The 11,562-nt window shown below is 40.5% G+C and overlaps 2 protein-coding genes across 6 annotated transcripts; one reads left to right on the top strand and one right to left on the bottom strand.

The window, feature by feature from the left end:
• Positions 1–1,048: 1,048 nt before the first annotated feature.
• lyve1a (lymphatic vessel endothelial hyaluronic receptor 1a) lies at positions 1,049–2,481 on the top strand. Of its 2 annotated transcripts, none has more exons than XM_028401474.1 (6): positions 1,049–1,183; positions 1,275–1,458; positions 1,534–1,673; positions 1,832–2,047; positions 2,155–2,227; positions 2,336–2,481. In XM_028401474.1, exons 1-6 carry the CDS (start codon positions 1,096–1,098, stop codon positions 2,466–2,468), a joined length of 834 nt encoding a protein of 277 aa, XP_028257275.1. In that variant the 5' UTR covers positions 1,049–1,095; the 3' UTR covers positions 2,469–2,481. The 2 variants fall into 2 exon arrangements, with proteins under 2 accessions (XP_028257275.1, XP_028257274.1); XM_028401473.1 differs by having other exon boundaries at positions 2,330–2,481.
• Positions 2,482–2,749: 268 nt separating this feature from the next.
• On the bottom strand, positions 2,750–10,617 carry ampd3a (adenosine monophosphate deaminase 3a). 4 transcript variants are annotated; one of them, XM_028401470.1, is made up of 16 exons: positions 10,553–10,617; positions 10,233–10,309; positions 7,162–7,384; positions 6,906–7,086; positions 6,613–6,778; positions 6,316–6,535; positions 6,109–6,238; positions 5,800–5,994; positions 5,452–5,583; positions 5,205–5,368; positions 4,986–5,112; positions 4,704–4,867; positions 4,316–4,436; positions 3,501–3,674; positions 3,311–3,421; positions 2,750–3,224 (listed from the first exon to the last, which is right to left on the bottom strand). In XM_028401470.1, the coding sequence occupies exons 2-16, from the start codon at positions 10,288–10,290 to the stop codon at positions 3,048–3,050; spliced, it is 2,343 nt and encodes a 780-aa protein (XP_028257271.1). In that variant the 5' UTR covers positions 10,291–10,309; positions 10,553–10,617; the 3' UTR covers positions 2,750–3,047. The 4 variants fall into 4 exon arrangements, with proteins under 4 accessions (XP_028257271.1, XP_028257272.1, XP_028257269.1 ...); XM_028401471.1 differs by lacking the exon at positions 10,233–10,309 and having other exon boundaries at positions 10,553–10,587; XM_028401468.1 differs by lacking the exons at positions 10,233–10,309; positions 10,553–10,617 and adding an exon at positions 8,867–9,141.
• Positions 10,618–11,562: the final 945 nt, after the last annotated feature.

Genomic DNA, 11,562 nt, shown 5'->3' with positions numbered 1-11,562 from the left:
ACTATTCAGTCAGAAATATAACAGTGGTTGTGCTCTGTTCATTTATATGTTTTAAAAGCCTTGTCCAAATTTTATTAACGAAAGAAAAACAAGTATTTTAGCTTGAAATAGGTCACATTTCAGATGACTCTAAGGATTTACTGACTTTCAAACTTAACAAAAGGATGGAAAATCCAGGTACCTATTCAAAGATAGCCTCCCAACAGTTACAGTATGTATTGTTTTTCACTCTGCAGATGCAGTGTGCACTAATCAAAATGCTCTGTTAATGTACACTAATGTTAAGCTTTCTTTCTTCTGCATTGTTCAGAGGTGAAGTTGCAAATTGCACCTTACCTCCATCCCCTCCCTCATCCTTTGTGTTTGTCGCTTCAGGGCTACTGTAGAAACATCTTGACGCAACAAAAAATGTAGAAAAACCCTCTCCTGTACTGTACATAATGATAGTATAATATCCTTTTCCATAGCTTCACATTCTCATTCATTGTCACCTCATTGACACCTCCACATCTGACAAAAACAGCCTTTGTCAGCATGCTGGGTTTTGCGTCATTTCCTGCCGTCAGAGCTTTTGGATAGATGTTTTTGTGGAAGTGGGAAGCCATCGTGTGCCAAAGGCTCATCAGTGGATACCAGAGATAATAAGCACATTCATGATTGAGTAATGCCCCGAGAGAGGAAATCATTAGGTCAGGGAGCCCAGTCACATCACTGCTACTTTGTTCCCTCTGTGAATTCCTTTTATATTCAAAAAATATATCTTGCACATTTGACTAACCGAATAATTCTGATTAATTACTCCTGAAACATGTGTCCGCTGCCACCTACCCTCCATTGACTTTCTGCACTCTTGTCTTTGTTGACACATTAGTTCTATCTCTTGGTCTCCTGGGTCCTAGAACATATGATGGCTCTTGATCTGACCCGTGCTCAGTACTTCCTTCTTCCCGTTCCTTTACTTTCCGGCAATGACAGAGTCCACACACCCCAGTGAAAGGAGTCACCTCTATTTAACCGTGTCCTTTGGCTTACAGACACATAGGTTCTGCAACACGGGTCCTCTCCAGCATTCATCCATCTCCGCTCTGAGCAGTCATGAATCTCTTCTGGCTTTGCATCACATCAGTGCTGTCAGTTACTTCAGCCCTCTCTAATCCAAATATTGACCTAAGCCACATCAGAGGTATGTAAACAATTTAGGAACCGATATTTTTGAGTTTGTTTATTTTTTTAAGCCTTTGTCTAAATCTAAGGATGTTTCATCTTTCATCCAGTATTCCCAGGAGCAAACCAAAGTTTTGCTGGAGTACTTCAAGTAAGCTACATAAATGACCTCAACCAGCCTCAGTATGCCTTCAATGCCTCTGAAGCCCGCAGGCTCTGCTTGTCCCTGAGACTGGACATTGCCTCGAAAGCACAAGTAAAGAAAGCTCTCACTAGAGGTTTAGAAACATGCAGGTAAGACCAAATCATAAATTCACAACTTGTGGAAGTGGAATGTTTATATCTAATCTTGTGTTATGTTTTGTTTAGGTTCGGATGGATTGATGAACACTTTGCAGTCATTCCTCGCATCCATGCACTTGCTAATTGTGGTCAAAACCAGACAGGCTTGGTACCATGGCGAGCCTCTGTAACACAGAAGTTTGATGTTTTTTGCTTCAATGAATCAGGTATAAATTTGTGCAAACTAAAAGTTACTTACCTAACAAAAATGGAAAATTATTTAAGTAAAAAGTAAAAAAAAATGCACACATCTTTTCAATACTTTACTATATGAGTAGCTGATGCACTTCATCTAGTTTTCCATGACCTTTGTGTACATGCACAGATGCAGCTGCACAATTGAAGGATGCAACAACTGATAGCCCTTTGAGCACCAGACATTATTCAGGGCTCACTTCTTCTAAGGCAACAAGCTCCACCCCGTCAGCGAAATCTACATCTTCCTCTTCATCTATGCCTTCTTCCTCCTCTTCTCCTGAAAGCATAGACAATGAGGTAGAACCAGCCCACTTTGTTGGCAGTGCACAAGGCCCTGCTCGAGGTATGAAGACTCAAACTTTTTCTCATAGTTAGTGGTAGTAGTGTATACTATACTGATAATATAGCACTAAGCAAAAACAAATACATTTGCTTCTCATATTTTTTTAGGAAAGGTTGTACTTATCATCTGCACCTGCGCCCTGCTTGTAGCTGGAGTATTCCTCCTTGCATACTTCAAACTGTGAGTGTGTTTTTTAAAGGCTTCTTGTAAACAAAGTATAATTTCCTTCATGTTCCAGCAGCTACAGCATCATGACTTTTTTTGTTTTACTATTTAAAAAAGGAAAGGGTGCCACTCTGAAGTGAAGCAGCAGCAAGAATACATCCAGACAGAAGAGTGGACTTGTGTGGTGAACATTAAGGAAACCAAGCAAGCTGTTCAGGATGATGAGAGGATAGACGGTGGTGACAGTGAGCATTAAACGTTTAACCATCCATTTTTGTTTGTCTCTATGTTTATGTGGATATGAGGATCTGTGCCTTGATTTTTCAAAATCATGGTTCTAAAGTGTATGTTTTTGCATAAATGTTATTTTCACTTATCTAATGTTATTAAATGGTGCATCCACTAGAGGGCAACGCAATCATTTTGAAGACGTGACTTTATTTTCATGACAGTGTTTGGCGCTTTATATAATATACATATAAAAGTGACACTTCTACAACCATTTCAAAGATGAAACTTTTTAACTATTTTTTTCAAATTCATCAATAACTTCCCATAAAATGGCAATTCAAAGACACACACAACCTTTCTATTATCCCAGATATTTGAAGTTCTTCGTATCTGATATGCAGTGTATACACTACCTAAAAATTTCAAGTGTCTATGACATACCCTTATCACAAATTGAGTGTAAGGTACAACTGTTTATACACAGTGGAGTTTGTTTGAACCAAAAACCAAGATGCCTTCATCATTCAGGGTATAAAGGTACTGTAAATGGTGAAATCTGAGAGTACAGCATGCTTGGATTGTGTGTGATGCAGAACAGTCATTTCTACACGCACTGAGAATTTATGGCTTCATACTTCACTGCATCAACCATGAAGCTCAGCTCATTGCACAGCGTCTCATGTCTGTAGGCCATACGGATCTGGGCCACATTGGTCCGACGGATATCGTTGCCTTCTGGTCCATCTTTCAGATAGTTAACTCCTAGGAAGTGCTTTTTCTCCTATAGGTAAATAAATTGGAAACAAACTCATTAAAAGACAGATAGCAGCAATAAAAAGATAATAAAAAAAGAGGATGTCAGGGTACCTGGTGAGACAACCCACTCTGCAGCACACTGTTCCTGGCTATTTCACACACATCACAGGTGCTGAGCTTCCACAGCTGAGCTGCTATAGCGTACTCCTCCATCAGTGGTTCCTACAATCAGGACATGGTTATTTAAAAATGATTTACACTGCTGGACAGAATCCACCTAATCATACTCGTGCATGTTTACCTTGGTATAGTGGAACTGCATGGGGTCATCTGTGGACAGGGACACACACAGACCTTTGTGCAGGAACTCTCTGAGAGGATTTTTGGAGTACTCCAGGAAGAGGCTGTTGTTGCTGAGTGGAGACATGGCTATTGGCACCTGGGCCAAGTAGTACAGGTACTGCAGCACGGGGCTCTGATGGGAGTGTGAAAAAATATATTCAGTACTGGGAGTCAAACACAGACTGTGCACTGAAGGAAGCGCGGAAGGCCTAACTAACTGCTCCCCATAATGACCTTGATTAGATATTACTGAATTTGAGTGTTTAGGCCTTTTACCACAATATTGAGGCTTCTCTGCAGAGACATTGAGTTGGATTGAAAGAGAATTTTGCTGCGTCATGACACAAATATAACTGTGTAAACTGGGCTACAGAATAATACCAGTGAGCTGCTTCTGGAACATATTGTACTGAACATCCAACAGAAATTTAAAACTGCTGACTTCCCTCACCTGGCCTATAGTTCTCATATTTTCAGTTGTTGTGTAAGCTAGAACATCTGAACAAACAAGCCGAAAAAATATTTTATAACTGCAAAGACTTCAACAAAACAGTCAGACGGAAAAAAACCATTCATTTCATTATTGGCGTTGCTTTTTTTTATCTGGTGCAGATTACATAGGAAAAACCTTGACATACTAGTGCTGTTTGACTGGGCCCACACATCTCCATGCTATCTCTTGTAATGCTCTTTAATCCGCATGCATTCTGCCGACAGCAAAACAGTCAGTGCAGTAACTTAGAAATCACCCTCTTGACCAACTGTCTGAAGTACCTTCTTTAGGTTGAGTCCATGTGAGATGTTGTCTGAGGTGAGAAAGGCAGAGACCAGATGAGTGATTGATCCGGCTTCTCCACAGTGGGGACGGAACTGGAAAGTGCTCAGTCCACGGTCCCTATAGAGGACACACAATGTCACATCCAAAGAAGGTCAGATGCTGGATTCAAGTCAGAAATATCTTAACAGGGTGTGTGTTAAGAAGGAAGAAAATATTGGTTCTTGCTATTCTGAAGTTGTTGGGAGCCTTTTTCAATTTTCCAGTTGCACGAGTGCCCATCTTAACTCAAAAATAATCAAAGTTTCAAGATCTTTGTGACCTTAGGTTTGTTCATCATACATTGCGCTTCTGTTGTGCTTTTAAATATCTCTTTACAACACTTACTTTCTAAGGTTGTTGAGCACCATGATGTTTGCATACATGTGGAAGATGTAGTAGCTGTAGGGCGGGTTGTCATCTGCAGTCCACTTTTCCGGCTTTGGGCTCCTGAAAGAGAACATGTGATCACTGTGTTTGGACTCGTCGTCGACACTGTCAAAGCCTGACACCTGTATGTGAAGAAAAGAAGGAGGAACCCATTAAAGTCTTTTTCTGCTGGAGCATTTGTTAGAATTACCAAATGGCTTTCACATTATAATAATAATTTAAACCCTAATAACTCCTTACATATTTGAGGAATACGTGAAGTTCTTTGTGCTCCTGTGGATTAACACTGGCCTTGAACAGAGGTAGGAAGATGTTCTCCAGCATTTTGGCAAAATTAGGTACCAGCTTCTTGGACTTGAAAATGTCACTGAAACATAATAACAGGGTTTAGGATTTATACAATGTGCTTACATTAGAATCTGTTTTTAAATTATTGTTTTTGTTTGATGGGGTACTTACTATATTCTTGGCACCTGAATAATCCACCTCATGTTTGGAGAGTGCACTTTGTGGTGAATGAACCACTTGGACAGATTGTCCCACTCGTCAGGGGAGCGGCCATAGATGGACAGGCGTGGCTCTGCATGCTGATACTTACTCTCCTCCAGGTCATGGGCCACCTCCTGTTTGAAGGAGAGAGGCAGAATGTGCTGAACTGTCTTTGCATCAGTTCTGGTTTAAAATACAGGACTACATCCTATGATACCTTTATGATACGAGCAAAATACTCTCCATCGATGAGGTTGTCCGTTTTCAAGAAGATTTCTCTAAGTTCATTGGCTCCCACTGGGTTGTACTTTGAATTGAACTTGTCAAAGCGATGGAAGGTTTGTCTCCCCTGTGAATGTTAGAAATCACAAAGAAACCACAGATAATCACTGCTCATCAAAGTACAGGTGTTTACCTGATAAGATAAAGAAGAATCAGCAAACAGCAGAACATTATTCAACTTTTTACACTGTTGTTTCTTCCTTTATTCTGAAAACAAATGTCTTAAAACCACAGCAGTTAGATAACAAAGTACTGGTAAGACAAACATCTCTTCTTTTCTTACAGCATGTACATCCAGAGAGTCCACAGTAAGGTCATAGGGGTCCATGTTGAGGCTCTGGAAAACTTGTTGGAGGGTCATCTTTTGTCCATCCTTTTCCAGAACGACACGGTCCGCATCAGTCTTATATGTTTTTTGGATGAAGGTAAGGAGGTGTTTCTGAGACATGCATGCAGCTGCATGAATATGTGTGTCCACCTGGGAGACAGTGAAGATTATCGTAAAAAGACCAGGATGCTATGTACTCTCTCTAATTTGTGTACCCGTGTTTACCACACAGGTAAGAGCAGCACCTTTAAGTAGAATACTAACCTTCCTAACGTTGTAGAAATCTCTGTGAGGCACACTTTTCAGTTCCTTAAGCTCAGCCATCTCATTTAGCATCTCATGGAGGTAGAACTTTGAACACAGGAAATTTAGTCTTCGGTGACAGTAGGTCTTCCTGAAAAAGTTGCGTAGTTAACTACATTATGGTGTAAAAATGCAAAGCTGTAAAGTCTATTTGTTTTGGTAACTTACGTGGGTCCATGTGCAATCATTGCCAGCACGTGACTGAGGTCTATAGCAAAGGTCTCCAAGTCAGGGTAAGGCAGGTCATGGGGACTGTTTTGTCTGAGTGCCTCAACATTATCGTACGCATGCACTATCCCATCCTTCATCTGCAGTGTGTAGTTCAGGTTCTCGGGGATTTTGTCCATCCTGTACGGATCCTCCCCCTCAGCTGGGCACGGGCACATGTCTGGAGGCCGTAACATGATCTTATTTCTGTCATACATATCTTTTCAAATACATATACAGTATATGTCCAGTTCATACCTGGCAGAACCTCGTCTTCTTCACTCCATTTTGTGTTCTCAGCGCTGCGGAGGAACTTGCTTGTAGTTCTGCAGAATCTGTGATAGGCTAGCTTTGAGTATTTGTCTCGGATAAGCAAAGCCTTGAAGAGACTTTTGGCTGCCTGTTCGTAGTCTTCCACGGTGATCTGAGTGGGGAATAAATCAGAAAAACTTAAGTCTTATCCAAGTCCTTTGGTATTTCTCTGTGTTTTGTTAGACAGGAGCATTTAAAAAGAAATATGAATATATACATAATGAAGCTATAATACTTACTCCAGCACAGTAATCTCCACTAATAGTAACCCTCTGGTAATCAGGGCAGTTTTCTGGCACCGATGAGCAGGTGGAGCTGGGTGACAGAAATGGTGTCACTGCCACTGACCGTGTACAGTCTGAATTAACTGGAAACTGCAGAGACAATGACTGGGAACGAATCATCTTCAAACTTTTCTTCCTGAAAGACACCCATTAGCATTTGATTGTCATTTGTGACTTAATCCCAGTGAGCTGTGATTCCGTGTCGGCTCACCTCTTCGCACTCTCTTCTGACTGTTGCTCTGCTAGCTCCTTAAGAAGTTCATGATGCTTGGCTTGCTGCAGGCCAATCGGACAGTCCTCGGGCATGGTGAACATTGACAAGGCATCCTTGTTGTCTTCTTCTTTTAATGCTGATGCATATACCTTTTCTGCTAGCAGCTGCGTCTCTTCCTCTGCCTCACTCAGAGTTACTTTTGGAAAATGACGAGGCATGTCTGCAAGAAAGCAGAAGCTACAGTCAAATAACAGGTGACATGTATTCATAGAAAACAGAAAGATGCTTGGTCTGACTGGTTTGGGCTGTTTTGTAAATAAGAAAGTCTACCTGTGTGTGGTTTTGTGTGCAGCAGGACATTCAACAACTTTTCTTGTGATTAAATTGTGTATGTGCCCAACTATGTATTTGTCATCATTTGTTATTCGTTTCTATCTTCTTATTTCAGAAGTTCAGTTCAGGAGATGTGCAATCAAGCATAATTTAAACCACCCGTTTACACTCATTCACCAGAATCACATACAGTGTCAAAGAGATAACCTGCATAGTGCATGGTGTTTGCAGTTAGTTGCCTACTGACACAAGTTAGGCCTACAGGTTTGGTCACTGGATCTCTGCAACAACAGAAAAAGGCCATGATGGTGCATGGTGTAATCTAAACCAGTTTCTGCTCTGCCAGGGTCCTTCCAAGAAGCTTATCATTCCAGACACACAACACCATCCTGACAGCAGCTGTGCATCACCGCTGCCGTGCACCTTTACAGCGCCACAGGCACACTGAACACACAGTAGAGATGGTTCACTATACTTTCTGAAGTAAGGCACAAAAACTGCAGGATACGCTTATAAACACACATTGTTAAAAATTATTTTCAACTGTAGCACTATCAGCAGTATGTAAGTAAACAGCTCACCCATGAGCGTGATTTAGTTTTCTTTTAGTTCCGTTCTTAGTCTCCGTGTACGTGACGCCTCAGATCCATCTGTCGGTGTTTGAAGCCTGAGCTAGCAAACACCTCCAGCAGCAGCAACAACGGTGGGTCACGTACTGACACTTAGTATTACTTATATAAGAATACCACTAATATATACGTAAACGTAGTTAATACTTAACTGCCTTAAATTGGTTGCCAACCGCCAGCTAAACTCCTAAAAGAAGAAGATACTTAACTACAGTCGCAGCACATACGTCTGTACGTACTTAAGTAGCAGCTTTAACGTTTGACCGCAAGTTCGTTAGCTTAGTTTTACTCCTAGCTAACGTTAGCCAGGTGTAGTTCTACTTTTTTGTTGCTAGCTGCTCACCTTTTTTTTTTTTTTACATCCACTTTGCTAAGTCTGTTCTTTATCTCGGACACCTCTTGTGGCTGAAAACAGGTGGTATAGAGCTTTTTTTAAGAATATTTTATTTCATATTTCATATTGCTAATCTAAAGTATAGTGTTAAGTTAACCATGACAATCATGACCAGGCGTAATGGCTGCAAAAATGGCCGCTGAGGTGGACATGTTTTCATTCATAGTGAACTTAATATATTAGCTTAAATGCTTAAAATCCACTTTACAATAACTTTACAAAAATGTATTTATTTTTTTTCATTTAGAATGAAAGCTCAGCCTTTGTTTTTATGTGTCTTAAATTATATTAAATGTGGACTGATGCACAGAACTGCCTTCACAACCATTTAGCCTGTTGCACTTACCTTCATTGTTGCTCGTAGTCATATTTAGGGCTGTTGTCTTCTGAAGATGGACTCCAAGAAGCATGGCAAATATTAAAAGAAGTGATTCTGCCTGCAATCTGTCTACAGTGGTGGGACACAACTAGTCTTCCTGACTGCACCATCTCTCTATTTTAAGGAGCCAGCGGCATCATGTTGACAGAGCTGCTAATCCTGAGAATATGTCAAAACTGGCGACCAACAAAGAGAGGGCCTCAGTCAGAGTACACAGAGCCTGTTTCTCTATTTCTCCCTCTCTTTGAAACACACAGGGCCGTGCTACTGACCTACATACTGTACAGTGTACACACACAGAGCAGGAGACACTTAAAGCAACTCTGAACCACTTAAGTGGCTAGGAGGGATCATGACCAGGTAGTCATCACAGATCTGGTTCTATTTTAAGTGCTTGCGTTATCTGAAAATTCTACTGTGTTTAGAGTTTTCAAATGGTAAACCTCTAAATTTTGTTACCTGTTGCTTTCGTATGACTGTCTGTACATACTGTAGCCAGGTAACAGAAGAGCTAGATTAACCCCGTCTTTTTCTGAATCAAAATATAATGTGGAAACATTTGGCAGGTTTCCATTTGCACATGTTATGTCAGTTGTCCATAGGTGAAACCACAGTATTGCAGAAACAGAAAACAGATACATTACTTAAAGGCTTACATGTAATTTGAGGCCTTATGTATGTATTGTTTTGCTTTTTATGGTTGCTGTAAAACATTAATTTCTGTTCATTTCCTTTTGATGGCTAAGTTATCTTCATAATACCAAAACATTGTAACATGAGACACAAAAGTCTAGAAACATTCGGTTAAAAGGTTTTCTGAGTCCCCAGCTCTACCCCATGACATCATATTGTTAAGCAGTAGGTGCCAGAGTTTCTGATTTAGGAATAAGATCCGCTAAGAAACATTATCACAGTGAAGATCTGCTGTAAACATGATTAGGCACTTCTGTAGGAAGTATCCTAATGGTGCTCACTCTGGACTGTGCTAATATGGGTGTGAGTGCACTGTAGTGTGGAAACTTGAAGTTGACCATATATCATCTCTATGGTTACTTTGGAGAATAAGGATCATCATTTATTATTTCCCACAAGTACCATAGGAGCCTTCATGAAGCCATTACAGGACCACTCAGCCTTATCTCAGCCCCCGCTCACTATTATCTTGTCTGTTTTTTTAACTTTTCACAGACACCTCACTGCTGCCTTTGGCAGAGCACCTCGAGTTGGCTCTTTGTCAAAGTCCTATCTGAGAGAGAGGTCAACAAAGATGAGAGAAAACCATTTACCACTTTACAGAGAGATAGTGATGAGAGAGGGAAAGAAAGATGCTCACTCTTTCCCAAGCAGGGACTTGACTGCTGTTTTAAGAGAGGTGTGTCTCCTCTTCTCATCTTTCTCAGTGGACAGAGCCTGGAGAAGAATAACGACCAAAACAAAGAAGAGAACTCGCTCATGCACGCCTCTCCTGCAGCCTTTCTCTAATACTTGTCAGATACGTTTCCAGGAAGTCTCTTACACAGATTAATAGGATTTGAATGGATACTCATGAAGTAGTTACAAGATAAAATATTCTGTATAATAACAATCAAAGATTTTGATATTTGTACACTTAGAAGACATGTTTCCCTTCTAATGTCAAATACATCCACTCACCTCCTTGGTCTCTGCTGTCTGTGGAGTGTAAATTGCACAAGAGTCCTCAGAGAAATGTCCAAGTCATGCTGTGATCTTGTTGTGGAGAGAGTATAGGATTTCTCATCCACCACCCCACAGTGCACATCACTCCATCCTTAACTCTTTCTTTGCCACACCTCAGCACAAGAACAGTGCTAATCAAATGCTAAAGTCTGATATTATCTGCTATTATTGTCCTATTTTAGTTGGTCTTCATAATGGTTGCAGTAGTAATGTTTCCCTTCTTCACTGTATGATTATGTTTACTGTAGGTTCTTTGTTTCTTTGCAGGTCAGGCAAGGAGTACAACCCAGTTCTCTGTCTGTATTTGCCTTCTGGAGTAGGCAAGAGTAAGTCTTCCATTATTATCTAATATAATATAATATCATTATTATTATATTATGTATTCTGTGTAGTTTGCAAAGGAGTTTGTACTAGAGGTGACATCAAGTCTGTGTAGAGCTCTAAAACATGCCAGAAGAGTAGCCAGATGTACTACTGTGGTGTGAAGCAGCAGGGGGTCCCTGATTTAGCCTGAGATTATAAGGCTAATCCTCTCAGCTCAGGTTATCAGGTTACTTTTAGAATTAGCTTTAGACAACTGACACTTTAGTGTGGACCTATATCTTTTTAAATGACAACAGAGGGAGTATTCATCTGTCTCCTCTCCTTTCCTCTCCTCTGCAAAGTTTGTTATTCGTTTCATGCAAAGTTAAAGTGGATAGAGATTTCTTAGAAAATCGTAAGCCTAAAATAATGGAAAAAATAGGAAAAAACACAAAACCTACATCTTAACACACAGTAAGTGGTACTGGTATTATTTTTTACCACTTGACACTATACTAAATTAACACGATAACAATTTGCTAATGCTACAACTCAGAGCTGGACAAAGTATGGCCTGTTACTTCATTGCGGCCCGTGGATTATCCACCCATCTACTCTTCGGAGAGACACGGTCGTGCTGTGATTGTGTACACTTTAAAAAT

Source organism: Parambassis ranga, chromosome 3, assembly GCF_900634625.1.
Source record: "Parambassis ranga chromosome 3, fParRan2.1, whole genome shotgun sequence".
NCBI lineage: Eukaryota > Metazoa > Chordata > Actinopteri > Ambassidae > Parambassis > Parambassis ranga.
The sequence above is the reverse complement of the archived record's forward strand: the minus strand, read 5'-3'. Positions and strand labels throughout refer to the sequence as shown.